The 19,640-nt window shown below is 40.4% G+C and overlaps 1 protein-coding gene across 1 annotated transcript; it reads left to right on the plus strand.

The window, feature by feature from the left end:
* The first annotated feature begins 953 nt into the window (after nucleotides 1–953).
* LOC140492439 (gonadotropin-releasing hormone receptor-like) lies at nucleotides 954–17,381 on the plus strand. The gene is made up of 3 exons (XM_072591332.1): nucleotides 954–1,499; nucleotides 8,594–8,801; nucleotides 17,137–17,381. The coding sequence occupies exons 1-3, from the start codon at nucleotides 954–956 to the stop codon at nucleotides 17,379–17,381; spliced, it is 999 nt and encodes a 332-aa protein (XP_072447433.1).
* Nucleotides 17,382–19,640: the final 2,259 nt, after the last annotated feature.

Raw genomic sequence — 19,640 nt, forward strand, 5'->3', positions numbered from 1 at the left:
CAGTGGATATTCAAAAAGATTTGGGGATTCAGGAGCATCGCTCTTTAAAATGCCACAAATAGGTGCAGAAAATAACTGAGAAGGCTAATTGAGTGCTGGTCCTTATATCTAAAGGGCTGCAGTATAGGGATGCAGATGTTATGCTGCAGTTATACAAAACCCTAGTCGGAACTGCGACAGACCTTTGCTGTTCCTCATCCTGAGAAGAATCCACACACTTCAGCCTTAACAGCCTATCTCTCACATTGCACCCCAGCTCACAGGACCCTGACCTCTCCTTGCAAATCTCTCTGAGACCAACTATGGCAGGAGTAAAAGTAGGAGAAAGGTTCACCTTTCAGCAGCCTCAAATGGTCTGACTCACTACTTTCCATTTTGACACAAGTGTCTGGCCCATAAATCATAAAATTATTTCTCAGCTATTTTATTTGTTCTGGAAATAGGAGCATATAAATGAATGAAGAACTGAATTCTATTTGCTTTTAATTAAACTGATTTGCGATTACATTTTTTAAACAAAATATGCTCTATTCCTATCCTTTTCCATGATTGTACATATCTTGTCAATATTTTGAATATTGTGTGTTGAATTGAGAAAGTGCGTAGTTGTTGACTTCAGCTATTATCAATAAAACTAAAAGCAGACTTGCATTTTGGAGATAGACTAATCGGATCAAATTTAAAATAATGAACTGAGGCAGAAACATATTTTACTGTGAGGACCAAATCAGTACTGCAAGCAAATAAAGTCAAATGTGCTGCACACTTTTGTGGACGGATTAAATGCTCTGATCATTATCAGTATTTCATAAACATTAGTGACAGATCATACTTACCTGAGCTTGAATTTCAACCTTGCCAGATTGTTGCAGGTGCAGAGGAAGAAACAGGAACCTAACAGTTGGTCATTCTCGGATAGACATAGTTAGATTCACTTTCCTGCTCCTAAGACCATGGCTTTCATCTCCCAGAAGAATGACACTACAGGAAGCTATGTGGAATTCAGAGAAGATTTCTTCTTTCCTCTCAATGACAGCATGGCAGCAAACATGTTCAACCTTTCCTTACAATTACCAACACTGACCATTTCAGGTGTGATTAGAGTGGCCATCACCTTCTTCCTCATGATCCTGTCCATTGCAGGCAACATACATTTCCTGGTGAAGCTAACCAAACAGCATCAGAAAAAGGGATCACGGCTCAAGTTGCTACTCAAGAACCTCGTAGCAGCCAACTTGCTGCAGACTCTGATTGTTATGCCAATGGATGGCACCTGGAACATCACAGTCCAATGGTACGGTGGCGAATTCCTTTGCAAGGTCCTAAACTTTTTCAAACTCTTCTCCATGTACTGCCCTGCCTTCATGGTAGTGGTGATCAGTGTGGATCGATGTCTGGCGATTACTAAACCCTTGAAAAGTGCAACTGGATGTGTCAACACTGGGAAGTGTATGATCACGATAGCTTGGTTCTTCAGCGTGGTCTTGGCTTTACCTCAGGTGTGAATTCTATACTAATTTGCATGTTTTTAATAATCATTACTGTATGGAATGTTATAAAACTGTATGGACATTTTAAGCTCTGTTGTTGTAGCTATAAATATTATCAGCTGTTTCTGAAGTAAACTTTTGTATGCTTAAGATTTACCTCCGGCATTTATATTTGATAATTATCATCAAATTGCTGAAAACAGTCAGTCAGATTAAGTCTATTATAACATCCACAGTGCCTTGCCTATATCTATACATAACCTTACCTTATTTGTTTATTTTCCCTCTAATGTTCTAAGCTCTGTACCGTACTGAGATTATTGATTACATTTCTTGATTGAAATTCCATGAAAAGCTGTATATTACATTACACACACACAATACTTATTTATGTGTATAGCCAGGGATCACATTCGGCTGATTCACCCACATCTACACATGCACCAGCACAGGTAACAGGTTATATCCAGAAAAGCATCCTTGGGTGATTTCATATTGTTAATCCTGGAAACCTACGCCAGTTGTAAGGCCTCAAGCTCAACAATCGCAAATCAGGTAATAGCACAGACTAAGAAATGAATCTGGACCATTTATTGATCTTCCAGCTAGCCCAGGAGTTGGGCTTTCATAACTTTGACCAAGTACAATTGTCTGTCCCTTCACAAATACAGTGAAATACAGATTACTAAATACAACTGAATTACTTATGCTAGATTACTCAGATCTATTATAATAGACAATTTCTCACATCAAACACACTCCAATCGGTTAATTATAAAAATCTTAAGATATGGGAATTTCCTGAAAAGCCATTATTTTACCATTCCAAAATTGCTTAGGGAAATGATTGTGAATGGCACAGTGCTAGTAGAAAGGGGAAAGAAAATTAATAACCTGATGAAACTTCAAAAGGATAAATCCATCATGCTGGATGGAATGCATTTACCGATATTAAGGAAAGGGAGAGATAATTGAGGCACTGTAAATATGTAAAAGGAGTAGCAGGCAGCTGGTGTAATTCCTGTATTTAAAAGCAAGTTTTTAGATTAGATTCCGTACAGTGTGGAAACAGGCCTTTCGGCCCAACAAGTCCACACCAACCCTCCGAAGAGCACCCCACACCCCTCTGACACCCCCTTGTATAAGTCCCTTTAATTTCAAATCACTGGTAGGAGCAATGATGGAATCTGTTTTAAAAATGTAATGGGAAAACATTTCAAAAATTAAAATATAATTATCAGATTTCATGAGGGATTATGTTTGATCAAATTTATTAAATCTAATGTATAAGTAAGAGGAAGGCAAGTATCACTTAGCTCATCTTCCCTGAAGATCTTTCCCTCTTAACCTCCAAGCAGCCTGTTTCTACCTCCTTCCAAGATCCACAAACACAACCATGCAGCAGACCCAGGCAATATTCAGAATCGCCAAGAAACATTTATGCCAGACAAGTGCCAGGTCACAATTATCTCCAAGAAGCAATAAAACTACCTCATTGTTGAATCCACACCATCAACATCCTTGGGGGGGTGGGGGGGGGGAACGGTGTAAATGTAGACCAGCAACATAACTGGATTGAGAGGAAGTGAAATGCCTACTGCAGAACCATTTGGGTCACGTGTGTGGTCTATCTTGATAGCAGCCCTCACTGCACACATCCCTACCTGCCCAGCCCCTCACCACCACCACCACCCCCCAACCTGTTGCCTACCTGGAGATGACAGCCTCCACAGTGGAGAGGCCATGCTGCTTCTGGTAAAATGTTAGTGGTACTGTAAAATCCTAACTACACCCTCAAGTACGCAAACTCCCTGATGGCCTGTGTACAACAGCTGGCAATGTGCCTCCAGGCTGCCCAAGGGAAACCTCCCAGTCTAGGACAATGCATCATTGATCTATCCTGTCAAGGATCTTCTCCACACACCCCTGCCTCTAATGACAGCCCTCCCATCTCAGAGCTCACCACTATAAAGCTCTTCACTCCATTAACTCTGTTGCTTTCTACAGATACTGTTGGACCTGCTGACAATTTCCAAATACATTCAGATTTCCATCATCCACTGTATTTTGCTTCTGAGAAGACAAGCTTAATGCAGTATGTACGACTGATTCAAATTTTTGACAGCTCTTCAAACAGATATGTTTTGTTGATTCACTGGGAAAATAACAGCATATTGAACTCTTTAGTGGGTAATCTAATGAGTAGAACAATGATGATGCAGTATGTGAAATGTGTGCAGATTCTCAAAAGTTCTAGTGACCTGTTCCAAACAGTAGATTCATGACGAAAGTCAAAACAAGTGGAGTTAGAGGACCAGCTGGTGTTTACTGTTATTTCCAATTTATTTAAGCAATTTGAGCTTGAAAATCAGAACATAGTTTCAAAATTAGTAAATGATCATAAACTGGGAGTAAAGTTAATAGGGAGGAAGACTTCAAGAAACTACAAGAAATCAATAATAAACTTGTAGAATAGCAAACTAATGCAATTGGAATACAACCTAAGTACAAGACTAATACTGGAACTGGTCTGGTTGTTTTATTAGGAATGGCTGAACAGATCACAAGCTTGTATTCATTAGAATTTCAAAAAACAAGGCATAATTTGATTGAAACATGTAAGGTTCTAAGGAATCTTGATAAGATACAGGTGGAATATATATTTTCCTGTGGAGGACTAGGATTTCAAAAATAAGGGGAAACAAATTTAAGAGTAAAGAGTTTTTTTTCTTATAGAAAGTCATGACTATTTGGAATCCCATCTGAAACCATTATGGAAGCAGAATCTCTGAACACTTAAGATAGATTGATTCACAAAAGGTATAAGGGTGAGTGGGAGTGTGGAATGATCAGATTAACCTTTGATCTTATTGAATGGTGGAGCAGGCTTGAGGGACTGAGAGGCTAGTCCTGCTCCAGGTTTGCTTGTTCAGAAGTAATTTCAACGCAGATAAGTGTGAAGCAATCCTTTTTCAGTAGAAGGAATAAAGAGATCACATATTTCTTCAAGCAAAATAATCTGAATGGGTTCGAGATGTGGTACGGCTTTTTTAACATCAGCAGTATTGATTTATAAGCCCATGCAAAATATAATCAAATTGCAAGCTTAATTTCTGGAGGGATAGAATGACAAAGCAGAGAAGTTATTCAGAAACTAGATTATACCACACTTGTAGTAGCTGGCACAGTTCTGATTTGCATACCATCTACATTGCCTCAATGCTTATGATATAAACAAATTTATAAGGATAGCATCAGAACAGGAAGGATAGACTGAAAATGCTTTGTCCCTTGTCTAGAAAAGAGAAGACTAAGAGCTAATCTGATTAATGTTAAAAAAGGGTTTGATCATATAAACATTTTCACTTGTCGAGAAGCTGTCCAAAATATGTCTGCAATCAACTCAACTGGTAATTCAGACGAATCCTCCTTACTCAAAGATGGGTTGGAGATGATTAGTATTAGTGCATTGAAAGATGGAGAAAGTGAGGACTGCAGATACTGGAGATCAGAGTTGAGAGTGTAGTGCTGGAAAAGCACAGCAGGTCAGGCAGCATTCGAGGAGCAGGAGAATCAACGTTTCAGGCATATGCCCTTCAGCAGGAACCTTCCTGATGAAGAGCTTATGCTCAAAACGTCGATTCTCCTGCTCCTCAGATGTTGCCTGACCTGCTGTGCTTTTTCAGCACTACACTCTCAACATTGAAAGGTGAGCAAGATAATTACATGTGGGAGAAAGAATTAAAAGGTATCTCTGGGTTAGATGAAGAGGGATGGGGGAGGCTTGTGTGGAGAATAAACAATGGTATGGACAGTTGGCACAAATACCCCATTTTTTTAATAAAAACAAACTGCTGGGATTACTAAACATGTCTGGTAGTATCAGCAGAGAGAGAGGAACAGAGTTAACATTTCAGTTTGATGACCTTTCGTCAGAATTCGATGGTCAGTCTCTTTACAATTCCATGTGCCAAAGGTTCTGCCACAATGGTGTTAGGTAGGGAACTCCCCTAGATTTTAATTGGTATCAGTGGAAGCATTGTGATCAATATCAAGTTCATGAATAGACTCATTCACAAATACCTAAGTGAGATAATTGGAAAAAGGAAACAATTCTGTTTCAAAACACAATGAATCACAAGTTACTTATAGTGATTAAGTTGTTTTCAGAAAGAAAACATGTGGCCTCAACTGTATATAACAGTTGAGACAACAAAATAAAAATTGTTTTAATATGTCTTTTTCCTTTCATAATGTTGGTAATGATTATTGACTACTGCCACCAAGTCTAGCATTGAAATCAGCTTATTTCAGCCAACTCAGCAAAGATACTGTGGTTTCTAGGTAAAACACCAGTCTCAATATGATATGGACTGAATGTTCCCTATGTGTTAGTCCTTGTCATGAAGACTGGGTTCTTGTTGAGACAGCCATCTTGACTTTATGAAAAAAAAACAATCTATTCACACTGTTATGAGATTTCAGACTTACATGTTTCTGGGTTCTGTTCTTACAGGCTATATAAGACCAAACATATACTAACTGCAAGCAGGTTACTATCAAACTGCAATCCCTCGAAGTGAAGCTGGAATGTAACATGGTGTGAAGTCATCTAACCATCTTAAAGTTACACTGCTTCTCTGGTCTGGGATCTATATAATAAATATGACAAAACCTGTGCCTCCTATGTTTTCAGCAACTTGCTGCATAATCTTGTAGCGTCATTAAGGAATCAATGAGAAAGATGTTTTCTCGATAATGCTATGTTTTTGGGGAATGATACAGTCTGTGCTACCTTATCACCACCTCCATCCCAGTGGTTCCTCCATTACCTCTGGTCTGCGAATTGTTTTTCCAGTCCTGATTACCCTAATTTGTCTCCAATTAAATGTTGGGAAGATTGCCTAGCCTTTCCTCAGCTCTTGTCACAATTCTGTTCCTACTCTATCCCTCATCTGAGCCCAAACCATACTCCTTGCAAACTATTTGACACGAGTTTAACTTCCAACTCCATTTCTTTTTAGATTTCAAAGAGCACCTATTTCCAATTCCAAAATGTTGCTGTCTCTGTCTTAGCCCATCTGCTGCTTACCTATTTTCTGTGCTTGTTTTTTTTTTGAGACTGCACGTTTCATAGCTTTCCACCATCTTTGACCCTTTGCAAACTTAAGGTCATCCAAATCGCTGCTGTTCATATCCTAATTTACACCAAGCCATGTTTGTTCATCACCCTGTACTCAGTGACTTTAATTGATTACCTGTTCCCAGATGTGTGAATGAAAATTTCTAACGTTTGTATTTAAATCTCTCATTTGGTATTTCCCTTCCCTAACTTTGTGATCTCTTCCATTTCTGCAATAACCTGGAATCATCATAGAACCCCACAGTGCAGATAGAGACCAGTCAGCCCATCGAGCTTGCACCAAACTTCTGAAGAGGCATTGTAACCTGGCATTTTGTCTCCACCCACCACGATAGAGCTTTACAGTTGTTGTGGTGAAGATATGCTTATGAATTCAACATATACTCCCTTTATCTTTCCTCCCAGATTTTCCGATCCTTTATCCTTATCTGAAAACATTTAGTCCTGCTGAAGTACAGCTCCACTAAAGCTTGTTGCCCTGTCCCCTCAAAATCTCTCCTACTCAATGAAGGCATTGCAGTTGAACTTGAAATACCAGGCTGTTCAGGTCAGAACTTAATTGACTTCAACTTTTCATGACAAACGCATTAGCAAAATTATCGCCATTGGATTAAAGAGACAGAGACCGGAAATGAAATTTGGCTCAAAGTGATGAATGGTTGTTTTTCAGAGAAATGGAAATAATACAGTGGGGTCAAATATTTGAATAACCTGGATTTGGTTATGCAGGATATGACTTTAATATTGTGAAGTTGACATGAAACTTGGAATGGGGCGGCATGGTGGCTCAGTGGTTAGCACTGCCTCACAGCACCAGGGTCCCAGATTCGATTCCAGCCTTGCGTGACTGTCTGTCTGTGTGGAGTTTGCACATTCTCCCTATGTCTGCTTGGGTTTCCTCCGGGTGCAGGTCCAAAGATGTGCTGGTTAGGTGAATTGGCCATGCTAAATTGCCCATATTGTTAGGTTCATTAGTCAGAGGGAAATAGGCCTGGGTGGTTTACTCTTCGGAGGGTTGGTGTGGACTTGTTGGGCCGAAGAGCCTGTTTCCACATTGTAGGGAATCAAATCTAATCTAATGTAAAAGTAATTTTAAAATAGAGGGTAGAAACAGACTTCATAGCATGGAAGTTGCGAACAGATATATTAAATTGTGCAAACATGTGAATAGCTTTGCTAGATGATGCACTTGAGGGTACTGGAAGCTTAATACACAGGTCTCTGATCTTTGCATACAGGAAGAAAGTGAAACAGGCACAGTGTGTGTACAATGCAAAAAAAAATAGGTGACAGCCATTCTGTTTCTCAGGGCAATGCTTACAAAATCAAACTTAACCTGTTTGTCTAAGATTTAAAATAAAATTTGGCTGTTAACTGAATAAGCAAAGTTTGGCAGTTAACTGTGCATCATCATTAATCGGTGCATTACACATGACAATACCTCTCTCATTCATAGACTACTTGCCAACACCACCTACAGTTTAAATGCTGTCTTCCCTTTAATTTGGTATTTCTCGTGCATTTTTCTGTTGAGTGCAAAATGAAAAGCATTGACAAAATATATCCTTTGTCAACAATATTAAAGTTCTGTACTACCAAGTATCTTATAAGATTCTTGGCTTTATTTGTCATAGAGACATGAGAATTATAGTTAAAGTGCCACCATGTCCTTCTTGCCCCAATTAAGAGCGGGAGAAAGAAATCTGACTGTTTGTGACCCCACACCAATATGTTTGATCAAAGTGGCTTGACAAGCTACTCCGAATAAAACAAGCGAGCAGCTTCACCACATTGACGTCAAAAGTTCAAAAAGGTGGGTTACCATATTCTGCAGTAATTCGGGGAGAGATGGTAAATACAAATCTTGCCCATAACCAGAAAACAAATGTCAGGAATTGCACTGTATTCTTTTTAATGACTGATTTTGACTTTGTGTTTTCTTTCCTTTATTCTTTTGTAGCTATTCCTCTTCAAAATGGTCCATTACTCAGAACCGTACCCCTTCTCGCAGTGTGCGACCCTTGAAAGCTTTCATGGAGAGCTGGACCAGAAACTTTACAACCTCTTCACCTTTGGATTTCTATTTGTTATCCCTCTGTTCATCATGCTGATCTGCAATTCCAGAATAATCATCACTGTGACAAGCGTCCTGAACCCAAAAGATAACCGTATGCTTCAAATATGTTACGAAAACTTTCTAGTCACCGACTATCGAAGTAGTCCTATATGTTTCTAATTCAGAAAAAAAGCGTAATGTATTTAATATCAATCACATTTCTGGGATAAAAATATATAATACATCAGATCAAAGTAAATTAATTACTGTAAATAAATTAAAGAAGTTGTTCATCACTGTAATGCAGAGGAGCCTCGATTATCCGAATGAGATAGGTGGGCAATATTTCATTCGGATAATTAATTTTCTGTTAATCGATTCAATGCCTCTCCTCTGGGGCTTGGAGTTTTCAGAAGTTTCCTTTTTCTTCGCTCTGCCTGTCTTGCTCCCTCTCTCTCTGTTTCAGGGTTTGTTTCTGAGCAGAGACATACCCTTGTGTGTAAGGGACCTGCAGCATTGCTGAAGCCTACCCCCTCATCCCCCACCAGTGCAATGGGATTGACACAGTGAGACTAGGCAGCAGCAGACTGTGTGTGAGCCCCCGTGATCCAGTCCCCAGCCACGTCCAACCCCGTCCCCAGCCCCATCCCCCCCTACCCCCATCTGCCTCTCGCCTGTTCCCCCTCTCCACCACCCCCGCCCCCCCCACCAACCCATCCAATTCCAACCCCGGCCCTCGTCCTTGTCCACCCCTTTCCCCACAACCCTGTCCAACTCCGCTATCCCCCATCCGACCCGGCCGCCTTGCCCGCACCCCCTGTCTGCACACCCCTCCACCCCCCGTCAGGTCCCCCCCACCCCCGGGGCAGCTGGACTGGACGTCAACAGTAAGACTGCTGCTGCCTTTGCAGGTGAGTCTCAAAATAGGACACACACACAGACACACACACACACACACACACACACACAGACATAAGAGAGAGGTCAGTCAATTGTAGACAGTGCCTGGACTCCCATCAATGTCCAGGACTGTTCTCAGCAGCATTTCAGTAACCCAAGTTCATTTTTAATCATTGTAAACAAAAGATGCAATGTTTCTGTTCGGACCTTGAGATCTTCGGATCATCTGAAATTTGGATAATTGATATTTGGATAATCGGGGTTCCGCTGTATATGGGTTGTGATATATTAATGAGACAATATACATCATCACAGGAATTGATGCAATGTCACATGATCTTGCTCAAATTTGCTGGGTCACGGCAAGTTGAGGGACAGTAAGTTCCTTTTTAGATTAATGCAACACTTTCCACATTCCTGCAGATTCTGTAAATACGTGCAACCAGCACAATGAGACAAAGAATATAAAACATTTGGTTTTCTTCAAATGAGGCTTAAATATACTGGTGTTGATCACAGAAATTTCTATCAGACATACAGAAAATGATGGAATGAAAAGGCTTATCATTCTACTCAGGCTGCCCTGCATGATGGTAGTGTCTTATGTATAAAAAAACCGACACTCGCCATCCCAATCAGTGCAAGGAGACCACCTAGGAGAGACAAACAACGGGTTTAAACCTAGCCTAAATTTTCTCTCTAATCACCTGAGGCAATGAAAACTAGTCCAACAGACCAAACAGAATACAGGATGTTTCTTTTTTACTAAAAGAAAAATTGCATTCTTGAATTCTATAACCCTAATAAACACTGGGATTGTAATAGTGTAAAAGATAGTAAAGGGACAGAATTCCTAAAATCTGTATCAGAGAACTTTTTTCTGATCAATATGTTTTCATCCCAATTAGAAAGAATGTGATGTACTAGATTTAGTTTTGGAGCATGAAGGAAGGTAAATTGAGCAACGTTTCAGAAAAAGTGCAAATGGTTGAATCAAAAAACATCTGGTTTAGAAAAGCTATGGAAAAGAACAAGGTACAATCAAGTGTAAAAATAAAATTGCAGTAGTCATTAAAGAGAGACAACTGGTGGTGGTTTAACCTGAGGGTTACCACACCTTGGGCAGGGTTGACAAAATTAGACCTTCATAGTAACCTCAAACAGTGCCAGAATTAAACCCATGCTGTTGGGGTCCTGCAGCACCAACTAGCTATCCAGCCAACTGAGCCAACCAACCCTCACATGTTTAAAATTACTTAACTGGGGGAAGGCTAACTTCATTAAGTTAAAAGGTCCAAGTGGATTAAATTTATTCATTAGTAAGCAAAACTGTAGCTGAACCTTGGTGCGTTTAAAAAGCAGATGGTTTGGATCAACAGTGTGCAGGGGGAGTTTTGATGAATGTATTCAAAATCACTTTTATTTTAGCAAGTAAGGAGACCTAAGAACTTAAACCAAGAATTAGATAAATACTTGAAAGAAAAGTAAAATTTCAGAATTATGAGTGCGAACAAGTACATAGGACTAATGAAGTAATTTTCCTTGAGTTAGCACAGGTACAAAGGGCTGTTTTCCATGATCCAATGATTCATAAATTTTTATTTTGTTCTGTTAAGGTATGCTGGAATTTTATAAATCATTGTTTAGACCTCAACTGTGTTCAATTCTCCACATTCTACAAAGTATGTAAAAGCCTTGGAGATGATGGAGAATAGATTTACGACAACTTGGCCAAAGATGATGAACTTTGGTGTTGTGGTATAGTAAAAAAAAACTAGGATTATTCTCCTTGGAGCATAGGATGTTAGAAGGAAACTTGATAGAGCTGTCCTAAATTATGAGAAGTTGGAAAAAGATATTGGCCATGATATTACTGATCTGAAAAATGTGTTGCTGGAAAAGTGCAGCAGGTCAGGCAGCATCCAAGGAGCAGGAGAATCGACACTTCGGGCATAAGCCCTCCTTCAGGAATTAAGAAGGGCTTATGCCCGAAGTGTCGATTCTCCTGCTCCTTGGATGCTGCCTGACCTGCTGCGCTTTTCCAGCAACACATTTTTCAGCTCTGATCTCCACCATCTGCAGTCCTCACTTTCTCCTACATGACATTACTGAGGAGACATGAATACAGAATGATTAGGGAGTTGTGTGGAATAACATGCAAGAAGTGTACAACATCAAGATCAGGTAGAAGTGTCCAATTTTAACAAAGTTGTCTCATTATCATTTTGCTTCCAGATTTTGCACATGTTCTGCACAAAAGTTGACTTAATGCAAATGCACATTACGCAATTTCCCCTCAACTGTTTAAGAGGCTCAGTTCTCAGTGGAAATAGAGGAGGTTTGTTGGGTTTCATTATAATAGGTAAACCAGGAAGTTAAAGGATGAATAGAAGAAGGTCTGGCTGCTGGGGACAGTCAGGAGCAGAGGGGAGTAGTTGTTCTCAGTCAGTGGATGAAGGACACCAACTGGAACCACAAGAGGTTCTTTTGGAGCTGTCAGAGAAGTTGAACAGCATGAATGTCATCCTAAAGGCTTGGATTCAGTGCTCCAAGCCATCTAATGACCTGACCAGGTTAGGAAAAGTGAGAACACAGCTATTTTTTTCCTGCAAAACAGTCCCTCTCACTATGTCTTTTCACTCCTCATCCCTGCAGCACTTTCATTAGGATAAATGAAACTGATTCAATGCACATCCTCCTATCTACCCTCCTTTTATATACCCATCTCCTGTTTCCTTCCTATCAGTGCCAGTGACTCCAAGCCTCACCTCATCAGTTTTGACTGCTGCCATCTCCGTTTATTGTCATTACACTTCCAGAAATGACAGCCCAATCATCAAAGGCTTGCGATGTACACCTATTTTACAATTGCCTGATTCTTACATCCATCATAAGGACTCCAACCATGGGAATGTAAACATTACACAGAATCATTCCTAGGGACCTAGTGCTACATGTGAGGACTGGCAATTCAGCAAAGAAAGGGGGCAGCACTAATCTTTCACACTCACATCTCCCACATAACAACTAGCTAGCAGTAGGCTGTGGAACAGAACCAATACATTAAAGTCTTTCACCTAAAAATCGACATGTTCAAACTTCTGTCAGTTAATACAAACACTTTCTTCTCTCTTCTATCATGAAAACATCACGAGCCCCTGATAGGAGAGGATGATGACCCCTCAGAAGGGCTCATATGTATATTGTCACATGGCATCAGTATCACTCAAACAACTACAGATACCAGCATATTAGTTGCATCCATTATTCAGATAGATGGGACTGTCTGTGATTTGGGAGGGTCAATGACCAAATGGGTGAGGGAATGGATGATACTTCCCAGGGCACGTCTCATCCATTATCATCCTTAGACAATATCCAACTTGGCGGCTCCACTCCAGCTCAACCAAACTTCCCCTGAACAGACACAGCTGAAGTTGGTAGCAAAGGTGTCTCAGGCTCCAAAATCAAGAACATCTCATAACTAAGACAGAGGCACAGTATCCTTCCACTGGATCTGCTGAGGCTATTGAGCAGCATACATTGAAGTGGCAGGAATACAAAACAAATAAATAGATTATACAGGGTCAGCACATTTTGTTTTGATCCCTTGACTGGTGAAGTACAATAGTTTGTGTTGACTTTACAACTCATATTCTTCCAGTGACTGAATACCAGAATTAACAGGCAAGGTTTAGTTTAATGGGTATTCAGAATCAAGAGATGTTTTGAATCTCAAAAGTTGAATTATTTTAGACTTATACAATGAAGGGACGTGATTGATTGTGTGAGGGGTTAGAGTGGTCAGGGAAACAGTTGTGCCCTGAGGTTGGTGTACATGGACATAAATGTTATTGCAGTAATTTTTACCTTGTAGACAGCAATTCATTCTAGCAGGAGGGTAGTCAGATCTCCGTTCTCTCCATGATCATCATTCATCTTACTCGATGTGGAGTCATGAGACTTCATCATCCAGAACCTGCAAAACATCTTGTTGAACTATGTTGTGCAGGATGATGGAATATGACAAAGAGCCTGAGGACTTGTCAAGTCACTTGAACATTAACTTAGCTTTTCTTTAGTTTGCTTGGTCATATATTGCGGGTTGATGTATTTGGTATTGTACCTTTTCTGCCAATGAGTGGGGAGTGTCGCCAAATATTAGGAGGTCTTATGTCACCATTGGGTAACATCTCTGCCTCAGAGGTAGAAGTCCCAGATTTGAGTCCCACTCCAGTATTTGATAGTCAAAGATGATTAGCTCCTAACGCACTAAAGTAGGTTGATTATGAATATGCAAATCTTTCCACACATGTATGGCATGTAGTGACAGAAAGAGAGCGCAACTGTGATCTGGTTAACCATACTTAATTCAGAATGGTGTGTACTTCAAGCAATAGCCTCTGGCTTCAGGTTAACAACTTCTTCCAAGAAAGATGAGCAATGGTAATTGATATCAGCAAGTACTGATCTAGCTCCTCAAGATCCATGGCGAAGAGTTTTGCAGAGATGACAAGAGCTACAGTTATATAGACATAACCCTTGTCACTCAGTAGTAATCTCCTTTGCTTGATTCCTGGGCAAAAACCCATGGGGATATTTGACTGTCACAGTAAGGAGGAGTCACAGCAGCTTTCAGAGAATCACACACGTCTGATTGTAAACTGGCAAACACTGAGGGATTGGAAGCTCTTGCTGTTCATAAATGCTACTAGCCTATTCTGATTGCAAAGTACATACAATCTATGCTGCCCTGTATCAGTCAGAAGTCCAAGACAGAAACCTCAATTTTCAAAAATAATACATATCTCTGGCCCTGGAAAATAATTTATCAGTTACCCATCTCCTTCTGTGTGAGCTGCAGAGTGTAACACCCATGTTACATTTACTGTTTCAGCCTGGAACCACAAGCAATACAAATCATGGGAAGTAGTTACTTTAACCATCACAGTGACAGCATAGCTGCCCAAGTCCAGATGGAATAACACCTTCTTTGAGGACTCTAAAGAGATCAGCAATTTGTCTGATATGATTGTTCCATCAATGGCATCAAGGGTTGGAGTATAAGCACTCATGGATTGGCTGCTGGTTCTTGGCAAGTTGTAAACAGAGAATAACAGGGTGATGTTGATGCTAACAGTGAGCTCGGAGAGTAGGTTAACAAGATCATTCTTGATAGCGAATCCAATGTGCTGTCCTGGATTGATCCTTGGGCTTTCCTGTCCAGAAGAAGGTGCAACTACCACCTGCTTCCCTCGGTTGTCCTTCACCTGCTCTTCAAGTCTCCCCAGGGAAGTGATATCAATGTTGAAGTGCCTGAGTTCACAGGCAATATGGATAGTTCAATTGTTTTGTTTGTTATCCATGAAGGTTCAGACAATTAGCTTCCAAGATTGTGTTTGACTTTGATTTTCAGACCACCAGTAGATGGGCCCACTGGGTGCAGTTTCCCAGCCAGACTGTGATGGAACAAACTATGTTTAGGGTACAAGAGTGTGGTGTTGGAAAAGCACAGCAGGTCAGGCAGCATCCGAGGAGCAGGAAAATCAATGTTTTGGGCAAAAGCTCTTCATCAGGAATGAGCTGTGTACCTTGACCAATTCCTTCCTCATGTGGAGTGTGGGGAATGCATCCTGAAGAGGACTGTGGAAATGTTCTCCTGGTCTTATTCCAAGAATGGAATGACTGAGTCAAACACCATTGCCCATGTACTGGTCCAAAACTAGGGACTTCCAGATCTCACAGTTCTGTCCCCACCACCTCTTCATCCTTGTAGATAAGCTGATTATCCTTCCAATTTTCCTACATGGATCAGAAATGTGATAACATTTTGATGTCACCTTAAGGCCATCAATGCTTTTTGAAACAGATTCTCCACATCAGCTGGGAGGACAGGCGTCCTAACATCAACAGCCATTAACATTAGCATAGAAGCCATGATCATCCGAAACCAACTCCTCTAGGCTGACCATGTGCTTAGGATGCCTTAGTTCCAACTGGTAGGGCAAATCATCTTTCCCTGCTTCAAAGAATGGACTCGAATGAAAGGAGGACCAAGTAAGTACTTCAAAGACTCTCTATAGGCTTACCTCATCAAACGTAATGTCAATACAACAGCTTAGAGACCCTCATGCAGAAGAAACTGATTTGTAGGAAGCTTCTGTATGAAGGGACATCATTCTTTGAGAACATCCATCAGCAGGAGGAAGTAGGGAAAAGGAACTGGTGAAAGGAATATCAGTGATCTCAGAACCAAGGACCACTTCCACCTTCAGGAAATACCTGCCAAATGTATGGTTGGAGATGTTACTCTCAGATTGGGCTCATCAGTCACAGAAGGATCCACAGAATCCAGTGATATGGAATTTCCTCAGTGGGACAGTCATACTTATTACTGTTGCCAAAGTTATTATTGTTTCCCCAAGACATCAAAGACACTTCAATGCCTGTTGGTTGGGGAGAGATTTCAATGAACACAGGCCTTCCATTGCTGTCTTTTCTACCATGCACTGCAATCCTCTCCTCAACATGTCATTAGAACCCAACTTAAATACGTTTATGAGGCTCCTGTCTGTTCACAGCTGGACACTCAATTGCCCTGTTAACAGCTAGAAGTCATGGAGCAGAGCTTTGGTTTGGGGATAGACTGTGCAATCATTGCTTTCATTTAACCACACACTCAATTCTTTTCTCACCTACTGGAGTAAAAGTGTGTGGATTAACATCAAGACTGTCATTTCTATTAGCAGAGAGTTGATAACAAATAGGCAAAGATATAAGATCATTGGCAAAAGAAGCAGAGAGAAGCTAAAGGGATTTTTTTTGCGGTGAGTTATGATGATCTGGAATGCATTGCTTGAAAGACTGATGAAAGTGGATTCAGTAATAACATAAAAACTGAATTGACTAAATACCTGAAACAATATGCAACAAAATTACTGTAGAAAATATCCAGAACACTGTAATCATTCTGGGGTTGATATTTGTCAAGGATGCATTGCAAAACAATAGAATCGCATTAATTATAAGCTCTCGTAGACTTGCCTGTCAGGGGAGTGGGCATATAATCAGCAGCTTGTGTATTATCATTCATTTTACTTTACCACCTTAGAAATATCCACTCCTCTTGACATATTATCCTTGTAAACCATGCAGCACTTGTACTCCAGGAATTCAGAGTCCCAGAAATGAAAGACCAATATACAGCATCAAGAAATCCCATTTTTCTTTGTCTTTCCTTTGCACAATCTTACATTGTGTGCAAGATTAGGGATGGAGGTGGATAATGTCACTGAAACATTTTGGCAAGAATAGAGCAGTCTGTGAAGATAAATGGACAGACAAGAAGGTACAACTTCTTGATTTTATTGAGATCAGCTGTTTTCTAGTTGACCTACACTCAGGACTATGCAATGTCCTTCCTCAAAGCTACCTTAGAACCATAGAAAATCTCTGTGTTCTATTTGCTCTATCATGCAACTTAGTGTTCATTGCTGATCTCCACATTACTCAATGATGCTAAATTTCTCTAAATATTTATTTCACAGAGATGAAGCTGAACCGATCCAGTAATACCTTATCATCAGCTCGCAAGAAAACAATAAAGATGACAATAGCGTTTGCCTCTTCATTCATGATCTGCTGGACTCCATACTACTTGATGGGAATTTGGTATTGGTTTGATCGTGATCTGCATCACAAGTTACCTGATCCTGTCAATCACTTTTTATTTCTTTTTGGATTACTAAATCCTTGCTTTGATCCATTAATATATGGGTATTTTTCTCTTTAATGTGCGTGTAAATGTGACATTTGTCTTTTAATGATATATTGTTAATCTCTTCAACTTTTATTGCTTTCAGTTTCTGTGCAGTTCAGTTCCATTTCTCTGCTCAATCACACAGCCCTAGCAACACGGTGATGTCCATGGCACACAGACCAATAATGTTGTGGTAATGTCCCAGCATGCACGCTATGTGTTATGGGATTTTTGGTTGATGTACCACTCAGATTGTGATAGTCCCGCACTTCTGTAGTCCGTGTTGTGACAACAATCTTCTCACATAAAGTTCATGTATTGATGGTTAATGCACACAATTAATTAGAGTCATAGATGTCTACAGCATGAAAGCAGGCCCTTCAGCCCAACTTAACCACACTGCCCAGTTTTCACAATTTAAACTAGTCCCATTTACTTGCATTGGGTCCATATCCCTCCATACCTATCCCATCCCAGTCCATGTACCCGTCTAAATGTTTCTTAAATGATGAAATTGTACTCACAGGGTTGGTAGAATACAGCATTTCCCCTTTGTAGAAGGGTCAATAAGAAGAGGACAAATTTTAAGTTGAAAAGCAGGAGGTTTGAGAGTGGATTGGAGGAAAAGTTATTTCCTCCCAGAAGGTGGTGGGAATCTGGAATGCATTATCTGGGAAGGCAATAGAGGCAGCAACTTTTAAAATGTACTTGGATGAGCATTTTACGACATCAATGTGATAAGTAAATGTACTATCCATTAGGTTTTCAGGTGACACAAAATAGGTGTGGGATAACAAGTGGCAAGGATAACACAAAGTGTCTGCAGAGGAATATATAACAGGTCAAGCGAGTGCACAAAAATATGGTGGATAAAAGTGTGAGGTCAATTATTTTGGCAGGAAGAATAGAAGAGCTAAATATTATTTAAATGGAGAAAGGCCGCAGAAAGCTACAGAACAGAGGGATTTGGGAGCCCTCATGCATGAATCACAAAAAAACAGTATCCAAGTTCTTTGGGAAGGCAAATGGAATGTTAACTTTTATTTCAAAGGAAATGGAGCATAAAAGTAAGGAGGTTTTGCTCACCCAATACAATGCACCAGTCAGACCACCACTGGAATACTGTGAATAGTTTTGTAAGCATTACCCAAGGAAAGATATGTTGGCATAGGAGACAGTCCAGAGATGGTTCACTGGGCTGATCTTGGGTATAGAAGAATTGACTAATGGAAGAGGTAGAGTGGGTTGAACCTGTAATCATTGGAGTTTAGAAGAATGAGAGGTGACCTTGTTGAAATATACAAGATTTTTAAGGAACTTGACAGGATAAATGTGGAGAGATTGTTCCCTTGTGACAGAGTCTAGGACTAGAGGTCATGGTCTGACATAAAGTGTCACCCATAAAAACACAGATAAAGATAAGTTTATTCTCTCAGATGAGAGTGCATCTGTGGAACTCTTTACTGCAGAGCACTGTCAAGCCTGAGACATTAGGTATATTCCAGACTGAGAAAGACAGATCTTTAATCAGTAAGAGAATCAAGAGTTATGAGGAAAAAGCAGGAAAGTGGGATAGATAATCAAACATGATCTCATTGAATGGTAGAACAGAATTGATGGGCTGAATGACCTAGTTCTGCTCCTGCATCTTATAATCTTCTGGGTGCAATGTGAAACAGGAAGCAAAAGGGGAAAAGAGAATAAGTATGAAGAAACCCTTTGCAACATTGCCTTGCCAGTCACCCACAGCTGAGAATCATCTCTTGCCCTATCAACACCTTGTTTTCTTCCACTTCAGGATTAGATTGTGCATGGAAACCCATACCTCATGAACCTGAATGAGGTTGTTGAATAAGTAAGAAAGAGGATTGCTGAGGGTGGAGCAGTAGATGTGATCTATATGGACTTCATTAAGGCCTGCACAAGGTCCCTCATGGGAGACTGGTTAGCCAGGTTTGATCTCATGGAATACAGGGTGAAGTAGCCATTTGAATGCAGAACTGGCTCATAGGTAGAAGACAGAGGGTGGTGGTGGAGGGTTGCTTTTCAGACTGGAGGCCTGTGACCAGTGGAGTGCCACATAGATCAGTACTGAGTCCACTGCTTTTCCTCATTTATATAAATGATTTGGATGTGAGCATGGTGGGTATAGTTAGTACATTTGCAGATGACACCAAAATTGGAGGTGTAGTGGACAGCAAAGAAGGTTATCTCAGAGTACAACGGGTTCTTGATCAGATGGGCCCATGGGCTGAGGAGTGACAAGTGGAGCTTAATTTAGATAAATGCAAG

The sequence above is a fragment of the Chiloscyllium punctatum genome, chromosome 2, assembly GCF_047496795.1.
Source record: "Chiloscyllium punctatum isolate Juve2018m chromosome 2, sChiPun1.3, whole genome shotgun sequence".
Taxonomy (NCBI): domain Eukaryota; kingdom Metazoa; phylum Chordata; class Chondrichthyes; order Orectolobiformes; family Hemiscylliidae; genus Chiloscyllium; species Chiloscyllium punctatum.

What these genes read in the sequence shown, in the direction of transcription:
- LOC140492439 (XM_072591332.1), top strand. Translation starts at nt 954, where the DNA reads ATGGCTTTCATCTCCCAGAAGAATGACACTACAGGAAGCTATGTGGAA. An exon ending in TGGTCTTGGCTTTACCTCAG is followed by an intron (nt 1,500 to 8,593) that starts GTGTGAATTCTA and finishes ATTCTTTTGTAG; the next exon opens with CTATTCCTCTTCAAAATGGT. An exon ending in CCTGAACCCAAAAGATAACC is followed by an intron (nt 8,802 to 17,136) that starts GTATGCTTCAAA and finishes TTTATTTCACAG; the next exon opens with AGATGAAGCTGAACCGATCC.